At 44.3% G+C, this 22,711-nt stretch overlaps 1 protein-coding gene across 2 annotated transcripts in view; it reads right to left on the minus strand.

Annotated features, from left to right (window-relative positions):
- The window catches only part of LOC133390242 (solute carrier organic anion transporter family member 1B3-like), a 50,549-nt gene that overhangs the window by 2,274 nt on the left and 25,564 nt on the right, over positions 1-22,711 (minus strand). For both annotated transcript variants that reach the window (XM_061638441.1, XM_061638442.1), the window contains 6 exons: positions 22,301-22,465; positions 17,596-17,791; positions 12,213-12,375; positions 8,644-8,828; positions 7,043-7,107; positions 3,152-3,269 (listed from right to left, as the gene is read on the minus strand). In XM_061638441.1, the coding sequence (XP_061494425.1) occupies positions 3,152-3,269; positions 7,043-7,107; positions 8,644-8,828; positions 12,213-12,375; positions 17,596-17,791; positions 22,301-22,465 (892 nt within the window). The remainder of the gene's footprint in view (positions 1-3,151; positions 3,270-7,042; positions 7,108-8,643; positions 8,829-12,212; positions 12,376-17,595; positions 17,792-22,300; positions 22,466-22,711) is intronic.

Consider the following 22,711-nt stretch of genomic DNA (forward strand, 5'->3'; position numbering starts at 1 on the left):
GTGAACCCAGCGGTCTTTCAAATATTGCAGCCTCATTAATGCATCAAAATGTAGGTTAATAATGCTAATTTGGAGAAAATTCACTGCCAGATTTATAGGGAGAGGGTGCTCACTTAAAAAAAAAATACTGCCACCACTAGCAGCAAGGTACTCTATGTAGGACTGCCCTTGGACCTGGTCTGGAACTTCCAGCTTGTGCAGAATGCAGTGATTAGATTGCTGATGGGGACAGATAGCTGACAGTATGTGACAGCCTTGCTAAAACATCTGCACTGGCAGCCCATGTGCTACTGGGCTAGGTTCAAGGCTCTTGTGTTGATATACAAAGTCCTGATCACCTTGGGTCCAGGATACCTTAAGTCACTGTTCTTCAGCCTCTGATCCCCAGATGTTGTTGGACTACAAGTCCCATCATTCTTGGACATTGGCTAAGCTGGCTGGGGTTGATGGGAGTTACAGTCCAACAACATCTGGGGACCCACGGTTGAAGAACACTACCTTAAGTGGTGCCTGAGCTGACTTTCCCCCAAAGTTTAGCACCCTTAAAAAATGACAGTTCCCAAGATTTTCAGGGGGAAGTCACATGCTTTAAATGTATGGTGTGTACACAGCCTGTGATTATCCAGAGGCGCACTGTTAGTTGTCCCCCATATAGAGCCCCAACTGGCTTCAATCAGAATTCAGACAATAAAATAAAATATTTATTACATAAATAAATATTATAAATTATTTTTTTATTGTTAAGCCTTTTTAATCATTTCTTTTGCTTCCCTTATTTCAGAAACCCACCAGAGCATCAAAAGTGCAAATATCATTCTCCACCAGGATCTGTCAGTTCCATCTCTCTCCGATTCTCATTTTTCCAATCTTAAATTCAGCACTCAAAATTTTTTCAACAAATTTGCAATTTTTAAACAAGAAATCCTCATGAAAACTTTTCAGCATTTTAGTGCAAATTCCTTCTAATAAACACATTTTTGTCTGCAGTTTTGACCAATGTACATACACATTTTTGCAAGCAATATAATGCATTTTTGTGTGTCATTTTCACTAATGTGTTCATTTTTATACACATTTTCCCCTAATATATGCATTTTTGTAAACATTTGTTGGATAACTGCATCATAAAATTTAGATAAGTGCGACTTTCAAAAGATAACTGTGTTTTAGTTCTCATATTATTTTGGAAAGTGCAAATTTGACAGATTTGGCTTTAAATGTGAACTGAACCAAATTTCTCCCCCATCCTTAAATGTAAATGTACTGCCCTCAAGTCGATCCCGACTTATGGCGACCCTATGAATAGGGTTTTCTTGAGGCTGAGAGGCAGTGACTGGCCCAAGGTCACCCAGTGAGCTTCATGGCTATGTGGGGATTCGAACCCTGGTCTCCCAGGTTGTAGTCCAACACCTTAACCACTACACCACACTGGCTTACTTTCAACTTAAATGTGTTCTTCTCACCCAGTAACACTTTCCTATAACCAATGGATCAGTTATCAATTCAGGCCTAAGGTGGTGCTGGGGAATCCAAACGTGGTTTAATTACCTCATCCAGTGCCATGCTGGGCTCTGCCAACAGGTCATAAGTGAGAGAAGGGGAACCCATAGAACGCTCTAAGAGGTCTTCTGTATCTTTAAAGGTTGTGCAGGGGGAGGAAGAATTCCACCTTGTGGTTTTTCCTATTTCAGAGTTGCAAGAACACCTGCACTTGGCTGACTTTCTCTTCTCCTAAAGATACAGGATCAGTCTCAGGCCCTGAACCTGACAACCCTACCTTATATACCCAGTTGATCACTGTGCTCCACAGGTGAGGGCCTCCTGCTGATACCATTTTCTCAGGAGGTCTGCTCCACACAACGTAGGAATCTGTCTTTTAGTGGTGTGGCACCTGCCCTTTGGAATTCACTCCCTTAAATAATAGAGGGGCACCATCTCTGTTGTCCCTTCTGGCACCTACTGAAGACCTTCCTCTTTCAACAATCTTAAGAAGAGACCTTATCCCAGTCTGCATCTGTGTTGGAATTGTTTTTTTTAAAAAAATAATAATAATAAGGGCTCCTTTTGGGAGGAGGAGCAGGACATAAATTTAATAAATGAAGTCAGGGGATTGAAAGGAGGTTGGATGCCTTGGATCTAAGTCATTTCCTGGAATTCTCCTGAATGCTCTACTTTCAGCCCTACCGATATCAGTTGGGAATCTCCCTCTCCAACATTGAAATTTTCACTCCGACGTAGGGATGGGGGAGAAATTTGCCTTAATTGACAATTTAATGAAAATATAGCCAATTCTTACTTCCTGAAACATTAGCTGAACTGAAACACAGCTATCAATTGAAATTCGCATTTCTCTGAATTTTGTGAAGCAGTTTTCCAGTCAAAGAAAGTGTACAAAAATGCATATATTAAGAGGGTGCCCATTAAAGTGTACATCTTAGTGAAAATAACATAAAAATGTGCATAATATTAGGGGGAAAATGCTTGCACACATGTTCAAATTAGGAGAAATGTGCACCAAAATGCTGAAGAAATTTCACAAGAGACTTAAAAAAAAATCACCAACTGATATGAAGATCTGGACAACTGAATTTAAGATTGGAAAAATGAGAAAGCAAGAGAAAGCAATATTGACCAATCCACTCCTCCCTACTCCAGCACTGGAAGGGGAGCTAGGAACATAGGAAGCTGCCTCAGACCATTGGTCCATCTAGCTCAGCATGGTCTACACTGACTGGCAGAGGCTGTCTGTGGTTGCAGACAGGATTTCCTCCCAGCCCTACCTGGAGATGCTGAGAATTGAACCTGGGACCTACTGCATGCAAAGCAGATGCGCTACCACTGAGCCACAGCCCTCCTGGGGGACCACAGGGGGGCACCAAAAAGCTCTATTTGTTCAATCAGATAATTGAGCCAATTAAAACGTGCAACCCTACTGTTATTTTAAAGGAATATTCTTCAAAAAAAAAGAGGTAGATAGATCTTGGTGTCAGACATTAAAATTAATTTACATGGAGACAATTAGGCTTGGAGGATTCCACAGGGATGGATGCAGTAGACCATCTAGATTGAATGGAGCCACTGCATGAAGTTAATTAGGCAACTGCTATTGACAGGACAGTCACAGAAGCTGTGGGATTCTGATGGAGCTCACCTGTATGCTGTAGTATCATAAAGCATGCATGCTCCTCGTTTGCCACAACTGCTGCTTGCCCACTTCAAGCAAGCTCTGTCTATCACGGCTCCAAAATAAACAGGGGCTGGGATTCCAGCTGAAAGACATCAAGCAGCAAATATATACCAGATTGTCATCTAGAAGCACATTTTTATGGCAATATTGTTGGGTAGGATGGTAGACAAGACAGGGATGTTTGCATACATGCATATGTAAGCCTTAGAAGCCTGGTTGACCAATACATTCAACAGATTGTGGTTAGAATATAAGAAGTGCTCTGTTGGATTAGATAAAAGAGCCCTCTAACCCAGCATTCAGTTTCCAGCAGTGGTCAGCTGGTTGCCTTTAGGAAGACAATGGCCCTGTCCCTGTGACATGTCTGCCGTAGCTGGTATGCTGAGACAGACCACCTCTAAACGTGCAGATTTCATGCAGCAGTCATGAGCTAGTGGCCATCCCCACCTCCTGTATCAATCAATGAACTGCACAACAAATGCATCATCTGAGCTATGAAAGGCAAACTCATTCTCTGAGTACGGAGACCTATGGATCCAAAATGGCACCACCCACAAACAAGAGAGAGTTATTTTGGGGAAACCCAAAGTTTGCAGAAGTACAAAAAATTCTGGAGAGAGAAAAGCAAAAAGGAAGGGGGACCCCCCCCCAAAAAAACAGCCTTACAAAGTGTGAGCATGCTCAGTGGCCCTGGGATCCTGTTGGAATGGTCAAGACCAGATGGGAGATCAAAAGCAGATTGATGGATGGGGCTTCCCTGCAGATGGGTCGCTGTTGCTTATTGGGAGCAAAGCTTGGAAAGTTACTTTTTTGAACTACAACTCCCATCAGCCCAATACAGTGGCCATGCTGGCTGGGGTTGATGGGAGTTGTAGTTCAAAAAAGTAACTTTTCCAAGCTCTGACTGGGAGGCAGAGGGGAGGTTGGCATGGTGCATACAGTAATCTGGCACTCCTGGCGGTGTGTTTGTACTGCACCGACTTTGCTGCTGCCTGTCCTCTCCTACTAAGCAATAGCAACTCACCTGCCAGGAAGCTACCACAGTGGCTACGCACCACCTGGCTCGCTGATTCTGTGGGAGGGAAATGGAATGTAGTCTTTGCAGAAAGGGCATGGCTGGCTGGGTCCTGAATGGGAACATTCCACCCCACAACATTTTGTTACAGAGTTTCATTATTTAATATTTCTCAGAGTGCCTAAAAGGTACTGAGTGTATGTACAAATAAGCAGGGAACATGATGTTGTGGTGGAATGAGCTGGTGTCAGGATCTCCTTGGTGAAGGGGTGAAACTATAGCAGATTTCAGTAAGGTATGTTTGCATTTTGAAATTCTCATGTCTCCCGAAAGCCATGACACCAACCCGTTGTTTTTTTTCCTCCTTAGATGCTGTCCCACTTGCAAAAGCACCTCTTTCTCTATGGGTTCCACATTGCTGGGAAAATGTTTAAATGAGCCAGTCTGTCCATGTGGGAAAGCCCGAACAAAATCAGCCCAATGCCAGAGCAGGGGTGGTGTCAGTGGTAGAAATTCCATAGCAATGATTTGTGAGATTGTCTCCCACCAATGTGAACATGCTATTTCAAGGTATTCCAGTGTAGGGCTCAGGTATTGCAAGGACCTCTGCAGAGTGGGACACAAATGCATATCTGTATGTTTTGCCTATAGAGTCACATTGCCAAGGTGGTGTAGTGGTTAGAGTGTTAGACTAGGACCCGGGAGACCAGGGTTCAAGTCTCCACTCAGCCATGAAGCTCACTGGGTGAGCCTGGGCCAGTTACAATCTCTCAGCCTAACCTACCTCACAGGGTTGCTGTGAGGATATAATGGAGAGGGGAGAGAACAACATATGCCACCTTGGAAGAAAGGTGGGATAGAAATGCAATAAAGAAACAAACAAATAAATCTCTTTATGGGTTCCCTTTCCACAGAGTCCAGGTCACTCAGTACTGTGGTGACGAAAGCTTTGTCCCCAAGTACATCACTTTGCTTCTCCCCACAACAAGTTCTAGGAAATCCCTCCACTATGTGCCAGAGGCTTCCTCAAATGTGCAAGCACGATCCCTCTTGAACCAACATTGGTTACTGACATTCTCAATCATGCCAGATGCACGGGGGACCTTTTGCCTTTGTGCTCTGCTTATGAGTGTCTTGGAGACCTGTACTTTTCAACTTGTTCATTAATGACCTAGAATTAGGAGTGAGCAGTGAAGTGGCCAAGTTTGCTGACGACACTAAATTGTTCAGGGTTGTTAAAACAAAAAGGGATTGCAAAGAGCTCCAAAAAGACCTCTCCAAACTGAGTGAATGGGCGGAAAAATGGCAAATGCAATTCAATATAAACAAGTGTAAAATTATGCATATTGGAGCAAAAAATCTGAATTTCACATATACGCTCATGGGGTCTGAACTGGCAGTGACCGACCAGGAGAGAGACCTCGGGGTTGTAGTGGACAGCACGATGAAAATGTCGACCCAGTGTGCGGCAGCTGTGAAAAAGGCAAATTCCATGCTAGCAATAATTAGGAAAGGTATTGAAAATAAAACAGCCGATATCATAATGCTGTTGTATAAATCTATGGTGCGGCTGCATTTGGAATACTGTGTACAGTTCTGGTCGCCTCATCTCAAAAAGGATATTATAGAGTTGGAAAAGGTTCAGAAGAGGGCAACCAGAATAATCAAGGGGATGGAGCGACTCCCTTACGAGGAAAGGTTGCAGCATTTGGGGCTTTTTAGTTTAGAGAAAAGGCGGGTCAGAGGAGACATGATAGAAGTGTATAAAATTATGCATGGCATTGAGAAAGTGGATAGAGAAAAGTTCTTCTCCCTCTCTCATAATACTAGAACTCGTGGGCATTCAAAGAAGCTGAATGTTGGAAGATTCAGGACAGACAAAAGGAAGTACTTCTTTACTCAGCGCATAGTTAAACTATGGAATTTGCTCCCACAAGATGCAGTAATGGCCACCAGCTTGGACGGCTTTAAAAGAAGATTAGACAAATTCATGGAGGACAGGGCTATCAATGGCTACTAGCCGTGATGGCTGTGCTGTGCCACCCTAGTCAGAGGCAGCATGCTTCTGAAAACCAGTTGCCGGAAGCCTCAGGAGGGGAGAGTGTTCTTGCACTCGGGTCCTGCTTGCGGGCTTCCCCCAGGCACCTGGTTGGCCACTGTGCGAACAGGATGCTGGACTAGATGGGCCACTGGCCTGATCCAGCAGGCTCTTCTTATGTTCTTATGTTCTTATGGAGATATCTGATCCAACACTTTAGGAAATAGGAAACAGATACTGCAGCAGGTGGACCTTCTCATCCAGCAGGACTATTCATTGTTCCTTACGCATAAGGCTCACCTATGTCACCCACACTTAAGCTGCAATCCTAAATCCCTCTACAGGATCACCACTACATCTGCAGCCCTGCTGCACATGTTGGCCGTCACAGAAGATGGGGGCAGATACATCGATCTGCGAGCCTGGAGCTGGCATAGTAATCATGCCTGAATGGGGCCCGATGCCATAACATGACAGCAGCAGGGCTGGCTCAGGATCCAACAGATACCAAGCTTGCTAATCCCCACCCCCAGAAAGCCCCATTTCAGTGGGCAGAAGGGGGAGCTCCATACCAGTGGAGTGATGCTGGTGTCACTCTGCAGATGGCAGGAGGTTGATGGAGGCCACCAGGGTGGGCATAGGGACAAAATGCCCAGTCCAAACCACCCCAGTCTGGTACAGAAGGGGCTGGGATTGCTCTGCCAGTCTGAACCAGTATTGCGTGGTATTTATTTGCAAAGAGCCCTTGGGGACAAAATATTCAGTGATGTTCAAAAAGGATCAGAATGGTGATGTTTCTTACCCAAAGCTCTCATAATAAGCATATAGAGACCAACTGCAAGAGACTTCAGTTCTTGATGTACGCATCTAAAAGATGAAAGACATTTACCATAGTGGCAAATATGCTTCTATACATTGCTTCAACTGTCTGCAAATCAACTGCAATGTTACGAGCATGCCTGACTGTTAGGAACATGCCTTTCCTGTTGCTCATGCTTCCATTGCACCACCAAGCGGCTCCTCTATTTCCATAGTTCATTGGGAGAGAACAAATTTTGTTTGCAGAAGGCCCCAGATTCAGGCCCTGCCATCTCCAGTCTAGCATGGTCAGGTAGCCCATGATATGCAGATCCTGGAGAACTAATGCTAGGCAAGGTAGATACTTCAAAGCTAGATGGATCAATAATCTGATTCAGGTTGTGTAAACATTATATGTATGTTTGTGTGTGGGCTTTAAATGAGCTTTAAATGCATGGTATGAACTCAGCCTTAAAATAAGGCCTCAGACATTCCCTCAATCTAATCTCTACATAGCCCCGACAGATGCCTCATTCTAGTCATTCTGGAGTGTGATGGAATGTTGGATAAGTGTCTTTCTCCCTTTCATCCCACTGTTGATGCTAAAGCTATCAGTGGGGGTGGTGGACACAGGGGAGGCATGGGAGGTTGGTGAGGTCTGGGGGAGGGGAGGTGTTGGCAAGGTGTGGGAGTAGGTGGGGTTGGTGAGCAAAGTGGGCAGTGACACTTCCCCTAGTTTAGGTATATATACCTAAAACATTTTGCGCTTCTGGAAATATAAAGGGTGAATAAATATTATTAATGCATCCTAGAGGTACACTTGTAGGGAAGCCATGATTGACAGTGGAAACGTGATCAGCATACCTGTATTAGTATACCTGTACAATACCTGCTGTATTGTGTGCTGTACATATACATGAAGCATTGTAAGTATATCCCTAAAAATAAAATGTGTCAAGCAGTCTTAAGGCTACTGTTGCTGGCAAACATGAGTTTGCTTTGGCTTATTGCGTGAAATGACCACCAGCTGCTTAGTCAAACAGAGGTGATGGTTTCTGTATTGGTATGATTCCCTCTAATACCCAACTCAGGGGGTGAGTGTCAACAGAAATGGGATGCTGACAGAAAACTGGGACAGTGAAAAACAAGGGGAGGAATCAGGATGTTAGGAAGGGGGGACCCCAAGGTTTGCAGAAGTACAGATTTTCACCCTGGTCTCCTAAGCAGACATAAAAGCATGTTCAGTAGCCACAGAATGTTAAGTGTCAGTTGGGGGGGGCAATCTGGAGCAGGGGGCACTGGAATGACCTGCTTAGAAGGAACTTTGCATATACGGTAGGGCCCTGCTTTACGGCGCTTTGCTAATGCAGGGGTCTCAATTAGATGCGATTAGACTAAAGCCCCAGTCATATGGCGCTTGTTCCGCTTTTACGGCGGTTTTCGGGAGTCATGCACCATTCTATTCAATGAGTTCCGCTTTTCGGCAGTTTTCGCTTTTCGGCAGGGGTCTGGAACTTAACCCGCTGTATGAGTGGGGTCCTACTGTACACAAGGAGGGAGGAGATTTTCTTTAAATTCTTGTGGTTGGTGCAACTTGCAGCTTACCGAATCATGATCACGTAAAAAGGAGTCATTCCCAGTGCAAAGAAAAGGGAACCTGCTGTTTTTATTGCTGTGTGATAAATAAAATTTCTCGAGCAGTAGTCACTCTTTTGACATTCTCCCAAAACTGCTGAGGAATTCTTCATCAGAGAATCCACCTTTCCAATGCAGCTACAATTATGAAAAACCTAGAAAAAGAAAAAGACTGTGATAGCATAGGCATTCCAGTTCACCATCCCTTTACTTGTAAATGTTAGGTTGGCTCTCTCTGTCACCTGTCTAGGTCAGCCTTCCCCAGAATGGCACTCTGCAGGTGTACTTTGGACTACAACTTCCATCATCCCTGATCACTGGCCATGCCAGTCAGGGCTGATGGGAACTGGAATCGAAAACACTAAGTTGAAAAGGGCTGATCTAAGGTTCCCAGACAAGCTGCTGGAGACTTCCAGCACAATTCAAGACTAAACTGAGCCACAGACAGCTCTTGATTAAGAGTCAAGAAGTTGAGCCACCACTCACCATAGGCTCAGAGGCACATGTTACCAAATTCTTCCAAGCTACACAGCAAGTGGATTGGACTGTGAAAGACCAACCCAAATGGTGTTTGCATTTTGACCAATGTGTAGGGCAGTCCAATATATCAGAGAGGAGGTCAGGTCTCCTGCTCCCCTGGTGCATTTACTATAGCTGCCCAATTTCCCTGCTTTTTAAAATTTGATAGAAATAGCTGTTATCTATAGGTACGTTCTTAAAGCACACGGGGTTTTTTTGCCTATTAGTTAATATACTAGGACAATGCTTCCTAATCTTTATGAGTACAGGACCCACTTTGTAAGCTCAAAAAAATTTGTGACCCCCCCATGATAATTATAATTTTAGTCTCTGGTGCATGGCAAAATCAAATCTCCAGATATTCCTTTCCATTAAAAACTTCCTGCAGACAGGCAGGTGTTGCTTTCTTTTCTTAATGCAAAGGTCCAATCAAATTGGTATCCCCTTCCCCCCCCCAGTCTGAAGTTGTACAGTCTTGTCTCCCAACACCAGTGTTGGACTAAGATACTATAGTAGTAGTAGTAAATAACAACAACAACACCAATAACAATAACAACAACAACAACAACAACAATAAAAGGAGCAGCCATGTGGTAGTGGTGGGGATGCTACATTGTGAAGACAAAAGGGTGGATAGAGTGGTTAGCATTGGTAGTGGAGCAGAAGACAGATCAGTGCACACACACAAACACACCTGTCCCTCCTACAAGCATATACAACTGTGCATGCATTCAGGCACATGGAAGAGGGAAAGTCCTCAACTGCCGCAGCGTGTTGGAGAGAGAGATTGGGGGGTGGAGGGTAGGTAGAACAAAAGGGGGTGCTGGCACACACATATAGCCTCAGAGATGGGGGGCGAGCAAGTCCTGAGCTTTCGCACTGCTCCTTGGCTCCGTCTGGGCCACAGGTAAGTTCTGGATGGCTTCGCAAATAAGAATAATTTTTTAAAGGAGGTGGCAGCGAAGCAGGAGCCAAGGCAGGCAGGCAGGCTGGCTGCCGGGCAGCTTTGCTTCTTTTGCTTCACGAAAAGCCCTCTCTTCTTATTCTGAGCAAGGGCATCAGCAGCAGCAAGGATATGGGAGTGCAAGGAGATGGGCGTCGGCAATAGTCATCCCCTCTTCTTCCTGGTAGCTCCACCCTCAGCCTCCTTCAGCATCTGCCACATGTTTTATAGGCAGACGCCTGCCCTCGGCATGCCTGAGAGATGCTCTGCCACTTCAGCAAAAGCCCTCCCCTCATTTGGAGCAAGGAGAAGGTGTCGTCTGCAGCAGCAGTGGAGGGCAGACAGCATCCAGGGAGTGAAGATTTTTTTTAAAAAATCATTTCTTTACTGTTTGCGCCTCCTCTGGATTATTTCATGCCCCCCCCCGTGGATCATGGCCCCCAGGTTGGGAACCATTGTACTAGGAAACTGTGCTTTAAAAATGCATATAGTGAAAATGGCATACGAACATGCATTATATTAAGGAAAATTGCTTTGCAAAAATGTGTGTATTGGGCAAATGTGTGTACAAATATGTGTATATTAGGAGAAATATGCCCTAAAATGCTGATGAATTTTCATGAGGACTTTAAAGTAAAATTGCAAACTGACGTGAAAATGAGAACTGAATTAAGATCGGAAAACTTAGAAATTAAGAGAAACTGAAACGGACAGATCTGCCAAAGGTGAACCCTAATATAGACCTATCAGTGCTCATTAGCCATGAAAGATAAATAGAACCACTATGTTCAGAGGTTGTATATATCCAAATACCAGTTGCTGTTGCTGTGGGGCTGGCAAGGAGTTTCTCCACATTATGTAGAAGGTGGCGAGTGGATAATGGCAAACAGAAAGTCAGTGGTAGTTCTGCTTTCTCATCTAGTTCTAGTCACAGGATAAAAAATCAACACCCCCTGAAAGTGGTTTGGATCGTGATGCAGATGGAGCAGGAAAGTGCCTCCTCTCAACCTCCTGCATCTTCCAGTGCCTGTAATCCACAGGATATTGAAGACCTGCCATTTCTCCAAGCTCTACCTTACTGAGCTGGCTGGGACCTCAGTACTCCTGTCTTTTCAATGACAGTCCTTTGTCCTAGGGCTTCCCAATCCTTCCTCTCCATTAGGAATGGAGAATAATTTTATTTGTCCACAATTTAAAGCAAATCAACCTAATTTGCAGTCCCTGAATTTACAGGTGGATTGTAACCTAGCTATCCATTGGATTGCACACATCTCTGAATTTTGCAATGATGTTGCCATTCAAAACAGCAGCAGCTGGTGTGGTGGAGACAGAGATGCAGAGCTGCCCTCCTGATACAGGTGTGTCCCTACACCTTATGTGAATGAGGTAGGGTGGGACAGCGGAGAGGTCGGGGCTGTGTGGATGCACCAGCAGGAGTGCTAGAATGGATGGGGCATTTTTTCCCATGGTAGTAGAGGCTTCACTTCTGGGACTGAGCCTCAGTGAATCTCTTATTAGAAATTATCACATGCTGCCTGAAGGACTCTTTAGAAATCACCAGATGTTCTCTGCTCATGTGTGAGGCTGGCCAAGCACTAAAACCAGCATCAGAGGCCCTGCTGTCTGGGTCACCAGTGAGGGTTGTTAGGCTGGTTGGAACTAGGGATAGGGCTTTCTCATTGGTGGTCCCACATCTCTGGAACTCCCTTCCTGGGGAGATATGTATAGACTCATGACTGCTGTTCTTTTTTAAAAAACCACATTTTTTCAAATCTGCGTTTGGCTGAATTGCGCTGTCATTTTGGGGGGAAAGAGTTCTTTCTTTAATTATATTTTCATGCATTTTTAAAAAGTCCTGTAAGCCACCTTGTGAGGGCAGTGTACCCTGAAAAGTGGGCTAAACATATTTTAAATAAGTAAATAAATAGAAACATATGCCCACCTATTCTGTCTTTGCCCACCTCTTAAAAAAAAAAAAAAAAAGAGGACCAGAAAATAGTCCTTATTTTTCCTCCCGCAACCAGATACACAAATAGAAAGGCAACCCTTCATCCTTTCAGGAAAATAAAAATCTTACTGTTTCTTTCCTGGATCCCGTCATATCTTTGCATCCGGCGAAACAGGCTGATACATATGTGATCCCATTGTCTCCACAGACAGGATCCCACTGGTTGGTGGCACAGTTGCAATTCAAGTTGCAGGCTGCAGATAAAGGAGTTGTGCCCTGTTCAACCGGATGCCTTTGAAAAAAGCATGGAGGTGTGCATTTAGTTTATCCTAAGGTACATCTAGCACAGGGCTATCAAACATGGTGTTCTCCAGATGTTCTTGGACAATAACTCCCATCAAGCATAGTCAGCATGCCCAATGGTCAGGGATTATGGGAGATGTAGTCCAAGGATATCTGGAGGACACCACATTGGCTACCCCTGTTCAAACAACTTCACTATACAGCTTCTGTCATCTGCTGAACACACCTTTTCATCCTGGCCTTGGACAGTCAAGTTATTGTTTAGGATCTTCTGATATGAACCTACTCGGACCCTTAGATCTTCCTCTGAAACCCTTCTCCAGGTGCCCCCTCTGATGGAGGCTCGGAGGGTGGTGACAAGGGAGAAGGCCATTTCAGTTGTGGCTCCCCATCTGTGAGGTCTGCCTGGTGCCTTCATTGACATCTTTTTGGCGTCAGGTAAAGACGTACCTTTTCTCCCAGGCATTTGCTAAATTGAGATGATGGTTTTGTTTTAATATGCTGTCAAACCTTCCTGTGGCTGTGTGGGGGTGATATTGCTATTGTTTTGTTGTTGTTTATTGTTATGTTTTTATAGTGTGCTTTATACTTTTTTGTTTCAACATTGTGTAAGTCACTTGGGGACCTTCGAGTATCAAGTGACTAATAAATCTAATAAATAATATAAAAACATCAATTGTATTGCTTTTGTCTTATATTCATCCATTCATTTAACATCTCCCATCACCCCCCAGCCAGCATGGCCAATAACTCAGAGATGATGGAAGATGGAGTCCAACAACATCAGGAGGGCAACAGGTTTCCTATCCTTGACATAGATGATGGAGCAAATTTGCTTTTTGTTGCTCCAAGGATAGGATACAAACGAATGGATTCAAATAACAAGAAAGGGGATTTTGACTAAACATTAGCAGGAATGTTCTGAAGGTAGGAGCTGTCTGGCAGTGAAGCAGGCTGCTTTGGAAAGTGGTGGATTCTCCTTGGTTAAAGTTTCTAAGCCAAGGATGGATGCTGTCACAATGGATTTTCTGCACTGGCAAGGGGTTGAACTAGGCTAGATAAAGTTTGATAGAAAGCCAGTATGGTGTAAATGGTTAGATTCCTAGGTTATGCCCTGGGAGACCAGGGTTTGAATCCCCAATCAGCCATGAAGCTCACTGGATGAACTTTGACTAGGGATGGGATGATCTGTCAATTTCATTTCTCTCAGTTTGTCATTTTTCTACTCTTAAATGTGGTGCTCCACATTTCTGCAGCAATTTGCAATTTTTTTTAAATCCCCATGAAAATTCTTTAGCGTTTTAGTGCAAATTTCTCCTAATAAATAATTTTTGCATACAGTTTTTACTAGAGTGCATTTTTGCAAGTAATTTATCCTAATATAATGCATTGTTGTAAGTTATTTTTACCAATATATTCATTTGTGTACAATTTCCCCAATATATACACTTTTGTAAACATTGGTTGGCTGGTGAACTGCATTGCAAAATTGGAATAAGTGCAAATTTCAAAGAATGGCTGTATTTCTGTTCTCATTTTGTTTCAGAAAGTATGAATTGCGTCAATTCAGTTTTAAAGGTAAACTGAATTGAATTTCTCACCCCTCCCTCCCTTGGACTAATCACCAGCTCTCAGCCTAACCTACCTCACAGGGTTGTTGTGAGTATGAAATGGGGAGGGAGACAACCATGTACACCACTTTGGAAAAGGTGGCATATAAATATAATCCATTGGTGTAGTGACGGTTAGAGGGAGATATGGCGTTGTGCGGAAGACTTGCCAGGTGAGGGGAACTCGGCCCAGACAACTAATGGCTGTGCCTTGTTCCAGTCTTCCCCACAACCACAGGTTCGCTGGTTGCCCTATCAGCCAGCCCTCAGATCTCTGGATGCTGCTTTTAAATGCCAGATCGGTACATAATAAAATCTCCCTCATCCATGATTTAATTGTGGATAAAGCTGCCGATCTGGCATGTATAACTGAGACCTGGGTGGGCGAGCAGGGAGGAGTTGGCCTCTCCCAGCTGTGCCCACCGGGATACTCAGTTCAGCATCAGGGTAGATCTGAAGGTCGGGGAGGGGGGGTTGCTGTGGTCTATTGGAATTCCATCCCCCTCTCCAAGCACCCTGTCCATGTGACTACTGGTCTGGAATGTTTGCATCTTGTGTTGGGTCAGTGGGACAGATTGGGGGTTCTGTTGGTGTACCGCCCACCCCACTGCCCAACGGACTCCCTAACTGAGCTGACAGAGGTGGTCTCGGATGTACTGCTGAGATCCCCCAGACTGATGATGCTGGGGGATGTCAACATCCATGCCAAGGCCACCTTATCTGGAGCGGCTCAGGACTTCATGGTTTCCATGACAACCATGGGGCTCTCCCAATATGTTACTGGCCCAACACACATAGCAGGCCATACTCTAGATCTGGTTTTCGCAACTGGACATGGAGATGATGATCTGATGGTAGGGAGTTTTACATCAGTCCCTCTGTCATGGACAGATCATCGCTTGTTGAGGTTTAGACTTACAGCGGCTCTTCCCCTCTGTAAGGGTGGGGGATCTATTAAGATGGTCCGCCCCCAGAGACTTATGACTTCTGATGGTTTTCAAAGGGCTCTGGGGAGTTTTCCGGCTAATAGAGCTGGCGCTCCTGTCGAAACCCTGGTTGAACTGTGGAATGCAGAAATGGCCCGGGCAGTTGACACGATCGCTCCTGCGCGCCCTCTCCTGTGTAGAGCTCATGCAGCTCCATGGTATACTCCGGAGCTGAGTGCGATGAAACAGTATAGGAGACGGCTGGAGTGCAGATGGAGACGAACTCCTGATGGATGCAACTATGCATTGGTAAGTGCCTATACTAAGTTATACTCAGAGGCAATAAGGGCAGCAAAAAAGCAATATTTTGCTGCCACTATTAAAGCATCTATCTGCCGTCCAGCGGAGCTCTTTAAATTTGTCCATGGGCTATTGTCTTCTGGCCCTAGGGACTCGGTGGAATCATCTGAGGCCTGCTGTAATGAATTTGCTAGGCACTTCCAGGATAAAATCTTTTGCATCCGTCGGGACTTAGACTCCAATGTTACAGCAGTTGAATCAAATGAGGTATCCAGAGCACGGCCTTGTCCTGATTCTTTGGATGAGCTTCAGTTGGTACAGCTTGAGGACGTTGACAAGGTGCTTGGATTGGTGCATGCAACCACTTCTAAGTTGGACCCTTGCCCCTCTTGGCTAATAAAAGCTAGCAGGCATGGAACAGCCGGCTGGGCCAGGGAAGTGATAAATGCCTCATTGCGAGAGGGAGTGGTCCCTAGCTGCCTGAAAGAGGCGGTGGTAAGACCACTTCTGAAGAAACCGTCCTTGGACCCAGAAAATCTTAACAATTACAGGCCGGTAGCAAATGTCCCATTCCTGGGCAAGGTCCTCGAACGAGTGGTTGCCAGCCAGCTGCAGACACTTTTGGATGAAACCGATTATCTAGATCCATTTCAATCGGGTTTCAGGCCTGGTTTTGGTACGGAGACAGCCTTGGTCGCCCTGTATGATGACCTTTGTCGGGAGAAAGACAGGGGGATTGTGACTCTGTTGATTCTCCTTGATCTCTCAGCGGCTTTTGATACCATCGACCATGGTATCCTTCTGGGGAGACTCGCTGATTTGGGAGTTGGTGGCACTGCTTGGCAGTGGTTCCGCTCCTACTTGGCGGGTCGTCTCCAGAAGGTAGTGCTTGGGGAGCACTGCTCGACACCCTGGGTACTCCAGTATGGGGTTCCACAGGGGTCAGTTTTGTCCCCCATGCTTTTTAACATCTATATGAAGCCCCTGGGTGCGGTCATCAGGAGTTTTGAAGTGCATTGCCATCAGTATGCTGATGACACGCAGCTCTACTTCTCCTTTTCATCTTTTTCAGGTGAGGCTGTCAACGTACTGAACCGTTGCCTGGCTACGACAATGGACTGGATGAGACCTAATAAACTGAGGCTTAATCCAGACAAGACTGAGATGCTGTTAGCGGGAGGTTCTCCCGACCGGATGGTGGATGTTCAACCTGTTCTGGACGGGGTTACACTCCCCCTGAAGGAGCAGGTTCATAGTTTGGGAGTTCTTTTAGAACCTTCACTGTCACTTGAGGATCAAGTAGCCTCGGTGGCATGGAGTGCCTTTTACCAACTTCGTTTGGTGGCCCAACTTTGGCCCTATCTGGATAGGGATGACCTCGCTTCAGTTGTCCATGCTCTGGTAACCTCTAAACTAGATTACTGCAATGCGCTCTACGTGGGGCTGCCTTTGAAGACGGTTCGGAAACTGCAGCTCATGCAAAATGCAGCGGCCAGATTGATAACGGGAACCAGGCGGTCCGAACATATAACACGGATTCTGGCCCGCTTGCATTGGCTGCCTATATGTTTCCAGGCCCGGTTCAAGGTGCTGGTTTTAACCTATAAAGCCTTATACGGCGCGGGACCACGATACCTGATGGAACACCTCTCCCGATATGAACCTACCTGTACACTACACTCAGCATCGAAGACCCTCCTCCGGGTGCCTACTCAGAGGGAGGCTCGGAGGGTGGTGACAAGAAAGAGGGCCTTCTCAGTGGTGGCCCCCGAATTATGGAATAGTCTTCCTGACGAGGTACGCCTGGCGCCGACAGTACGGTCTTTTCGGCGCCAGGTTAAAACTTTCCTCTTTTCCCAGGCATTTTAGTATGTGTAAAAATGTTTATGTTTTAAATTTAAATTTTAAGCTTTAAAAAAAACTGTTTTAAATATGTGTTTCATTGTATTTTATGCTGATTGTTGTGAACCGCCCAGGGAGCTTCGGCTATGGGCGGTATATAAATTTAATAAAATGAAATGAAAATGAATAAATTAAATTGTAAATCACGTAGAGTTTTTTCCCAATCAAGCAGTATATAAATTTTGGTAAACATACAAATAAAACCATCCACCTCCAGTCTCAGAGGCAGCACGCCTCTGAATACCAGTTGCTGGGAATCTCAAATGGGCAGAGTGCAATTGCACTCGGGTGTGGGTTCCCATAGGCATCTGGTTGGCCATTGTGAGAACTGGATGCTGGACAAGATGGGCCTTTGGCTTGATCCAGCAGGGCTCTCCTTATGGTCTTCTCTCCAATTCTATGATTCCATCATTCTTCCAAAAGGAGAAGCTGCATCTGATATTTACTACACATATACTACATATTACATACCCATCGTAGGATACCGTTAATCCAGCCACTGTGCGGTTTTCACAACCCACTGCTAAGTAGAGAAGTGAAATGAGGCATGCCAGAAATGACAGCGTAAATGCCATTTTTGTTGCAGCAATTATGCTGAGTTTGTACTTTTTCATGATGAGCCCTCCTAGGAACATACCAAGGCCAACAGTTGGTAAGGATGTTACAGCTGAAAAAAATGACAGAGAAAAAAGGTCACGTTCTTTCATTGCAACTGCCGGAACAAGGAGAGCAAATAAGTGTGTGTGGATGGAAAGGGCGGGATGGAAGGGGAAACTGGAATGCACTGGAAATGTTAAAGGGCATAAAGGGAATGACATTAACCATACAGTGTTCCTCCTGTTTCCCTTTTTTGTTATTGTTCCAGTCAGTGGACTTGACAATCTAATGATCTAGCTTGGCAATTCTTGGCTTATTCATTCATTCATTTGAGCCTTCGCCCACTGGTGCCCTCCAGAAGCTTTGGATTACAGCTTCTCAGTCCTATCCAGCCCCAGGTGGGTGAAGGTCGATCAGTTCATTCAAATATATTAATATCCCTTTGACCACATGGATCCCATTCATGTATCTATTTCAGCATTTTAACTTGGGTGAAATTGCTCTAGAAAGAATTTTCTGTTGAATTTTCTTTGTTTAAAATAATAATATTAAATGGTAATAATATGTAACAGCTGATGAGGAAATGTGACACACTGAACTCAAGACTGGAAAAATGAGAAATTGTGAGAAACCAATATTGACAGATTCATCCACCACTACTTCCAGCCATCCTCTCTTAACTTGTAACATTCTCATCCATCACGGTAAACTTACAATATATAGTTCCAGTCAATATCAACTGAGCCAACGTTCCTCAGAAGATGCTTTCCTTCCTCCCCAACAGTTAGAAAAATTTGACTGCCTCCCCACAAGAATATTGGGCAAAATGCCCTGTCCCAGTTTCACCATCCACTAGTTAGGATGTCACTAAGGATCACTTTCACACCTTGCCTTTTTATTGTAAACCTAGCAGCTTTGTACCTGGCAGTGCTCAGGAATTCTAAGAAATCAGGGCAGGCATTTAAAAATTCATATTAATGTTTATAAACTGCACCTTCATATAAAATATCACAGACTAAAGACATAGCCCATACATATAATATTTTCCTTAGGCTGCTGTTACACTGTAAACACAAGATGACAGCCTTCCAAATGTTCAGGGGTCATGGCAGAGGTGGGCTGGCAAGTGGGTAAGGGAGGAAGGGAGGCCAGCAAGTCGGTGGGTGAGGGAGGGAGGGAGGGAAGGTGGGAGGTGGCCCTGGCAAGGCAGAAGCAGTGGCAGGAGGGCAGGTGAGGTAGCAGGGGGATAGGTGAGGGGTTCCTGTTCCTAGGGTTAGGTGCTAGGGTGGGCGCCCTAGTATTATACAGCTGTATACTATAGCCAACATGGATTTTTCACATTCTGCAAATTGAAAATACCCCGCTTACCATTCTGATGCTTCCCATAAGCTCATTTCAAAACAAAACCTTACAAAACCTATAGTCCTGAACTCAGAAATGCCTGCTTAACCACCCTCTAAATGTTCATGGTGATAAACAAAACAGTCAGAAAGATTCGAGAGTTCAAATTCTAAAGAGAGAGAGGAAAAAACCCAGAGCCCTTTTGGACTTTTTTCTGTCCGAGTTCTCATAATCTGTTGAAATTCATTAAAAATCAGCTATGGTCATAGAGTAACTGTAATCCTGTTACTGATCTTACCCCATACTCTAACCTTCATCTTCTGCTGTTTAAAAGTTTTAAAAGTCTGGTTGATTTTTAATTAATTTAATAAATTTTGCCTTGAATTCAATGATAATGCCGGGCATGCTCAGTAAGAACCAACTGTCAGTGTTCTAAAAGCCAGACTCACAGCTGCTGGGCTTGCCTAATCAGGGGGCCACACCCACACCAGACTTTGATTTCATGTGAGATAGTCATGGCTTTCCCCCAGAGAATCCTGGGAAGTGTAGTTTGTGAAGGGTGCTGAGGGGAGACTCCTATTCCCCTGACAGAGCTCCAGTGGCCAGACTGGTTTAACAGTCAGCTGCTCTGATTGAAGGTCTGTGAGGGGAAAGGTGTCTCCTAGCAACTCTCAGCACCCTTCACTAACTACACGTCCCAGGATTCTTTGAGAGAAGCCATGACTGTCCAAAGTGCAATAAAGGCCTGGTGTGGATATGGCCAGGGACAGCTTTGGTTTAAATTTGGGAGGGAGGCTACATGTGCCTGCTGTAGAATAAAAAGGTGGGGAAAACCCTGAAAAGCAATGATACTGTTCACAATGTTTTACTTTTGGAATGGAAAGGGGCTTCCACTCTGCCCAGTGCCAACCCACCCAATCTCCTACCCTACCCTTCCTCCTACCCTCCTTGCCCCTCCCCCAAGTCAGTGTTGGACTACGATCTGGGAGACCAGGGTTCGAATCCCCACACAACCATGAAGCTCACTGGGTGACCTTGGGCCAGTCACTGCCTCTCAGCCTCAGAGAAAGGTAATGGTAAAACCACCTCTGAATACCGTTTACCATGAAAACCCTATTCATAGGGTCGCCATAAGTCGAGATTGACTTGAAGGCAGTCGATTTCTATTTTCAAACATGATTGCACAGAAATAAATCCCATTAAACTCAAAAAGTATGCAACTGATCAAACCCACCCTCCCTTCTCCTCCTTCCTATCTCCTCCCTCTTGCCCCTTCCTTCCCTTCCAATCCCCTCCCCCTCCAATCCTCTCCTTCCCCTCCAATCCCCTCCTTGCCCCTCCCCTCCCTTCCCCCTCCTCCTCCCCCTCCCCTCCTCTTCATGGTCAGTTTTACTTATTGATTGCATGGGAGTAAATACAATTGAACTCAATAAGCTTACAAATTATCAAACCTGCCCTGCTCCTTCCTTTGCCCCTCCCCCTCCAATCCCCTCTTTCCCCTCCCACTCCTTCCACTCCCCTCCCTTTCTCCTTCCCTCTCCTCTCCCCCCTCTGCTCCTCCCCCATGGTCAGTTTTACCTATCCTAACCATGATTACATAGGAGTAAATCTCATTGAACTCAATAAGCATGCAAATGATCAGACCTGGCTTTTCCCTCCTTCCCCCTTCTCTCCCATCCTCCTCCCCTCCCCTCTTCCTTCTTCCTCATGATTGCACAGGAGTAAATCCCACTGAACTCAATAAACATGCAAATGATCAAACCTGTCCTTCTCCTCCCCTCCCCCTCCTTCCTGCTTCCAAAATAGAAATAGAACATAAGGTCCAATTTCAAATAGAAAACACTGTCTTCACCATGACATTGACCAATAAAAAGGTTTTAAAATTAATAAAAATAAATTTGACAAAGGTTTCTTGGATGAATAATGAGAGAAATAAATTTTTCTAGATTAGATTCTCTGTAGAAACAATAGTAACACAGGAATGAAGCAAAGTAAGAACACCAACAAACATACAAAAATGTAATTCTCCATCTTTGGAGATGGCAGGTATCGCCACCACTCAACATATGCTCAGAGGCACATTACCAAATTCTTCCAAGCTACACAGCAAGTGGATTGGACTGTGAAAGACCAACCCAAATTGTGTTGGAATTTTGACAACTTTGTAGGGCAGTACAAGATCTCATAGAGGTCAGGTCTCCTGCTCCCCTGGTGCATTCACTATAGCTGCCCAATTTCCCTGCTTTTTAAAGTTTGATAGAAATATCTGTGGGCTATAGGTACGTTCTTAAACCGCAAGGTTTTTTGCCTATTAGTGAATTACAATAAAAAGGCTAAAAACATCAAATAACATTTTGAAATCAGTGCAGTTTTGTAAGTTTCAGTCCACCATCTTGATTCAAAATGGCATCCAATATATCCAAACATAGACAAAAGCTTCTCAAAACCATGATCTCAAGAACCACCATGTAAAAATTGGTTATATCTTAAGAACTGTCCAACTGCACAGCAAACATACAACTCTCCAAAATATATAGTTGATTAAGCTAAGGACTGCATGTGACCAATGGGCCACAGTTTCCTTCCCCCCCCAATTTCTATTTATGAGAGGGAGAATGTAGAGGCTGGATTTTATTTAAAGATTTGTCTAGGAGCATTGATAAAGCCAAACAAGTATGGACCTAGTCAACAAGCTGGATAAGACAGACACCTAAGGAAATCCTGTGTCACAGCAGGTATACATATATGTGTATGTTTCTATATGTGTGTGTGTGTGTTAAGGGGAACATAAGTTGAGCAGTTAATGTGCATAATAATGAGCTATTATTTACATTCACCAGGCCTCATGGAGAATATGCACAGTAATCTTCCATGAAGAGGTAACTGTGCACATTTCCCGGTCAATATATATAATGTCCAACAGGCCTTGGAAAACGTGCATATATTGACCGAATTTTATACATTCTCTGGTTATTATGCATAACTGCCAAAAGGCCTTGGGAAATGTGCATATATTGACTGAATTTTGTACCTTCTTCAGCCACTATGCAAAATCTTCAACAGGCTTTAGGGAATGTGCATATCTTGGCTGAATTCTCAACATTCTCTATCCATTATGCATTATCTCCAACAGGGCCTGGGCAATATGTATATCAACTGACTTCTGTATATTCTCGTCATTGTGCATAATCTCCAATGTGTGTATCTCGGCGCATTTTGTCACACACACAAGACTCACCTACGACAAAGTTAGACTTGGATGCTGGCTGACCATATTGCTGCTCTATGTATTTTGGGGTGTATGTGAAATAACCAATAAAGCTGCTAAACTGGAGCAACGACACACCCAATAATGTGCAGTACATTCGGTTACCCAATACTGTCTTCAGCGACTTAATGAAACCTGAGAGAAAGAGATGTGTAGGTTAGCTTAGGCCAGGCCTATACAATTTATGACTCATCAACTATTATTATTATTATTATTATTATTATTATTATTATTATTATTATTATTATTATTATTATTATTATTATTATTATTATTATAAAAGTCAAATTCAAAGAAACAATATCAAACAGACCTTTGAGATCTGTGAACACAGTACATGGCTACCTAATCAGGAACCAACATCCTAGTTAGTTTGCTGTT

This window comes from Rhineura floridana, chromosome 8, assembly GCF_030035675.1.
Source record: "Rhineura floridana isolate rRhiFlo1 chromosome 8, rRhiFlo1.hap2, whole genome shotgun sequence".
Classification (NCBI taxonomy): domain Eukaryota; kingdom Metazoa; phylum Chordata; class Lepidosauria; order Squamata; family Rhineuridae; genus Rhineura; species Rhineura floridana.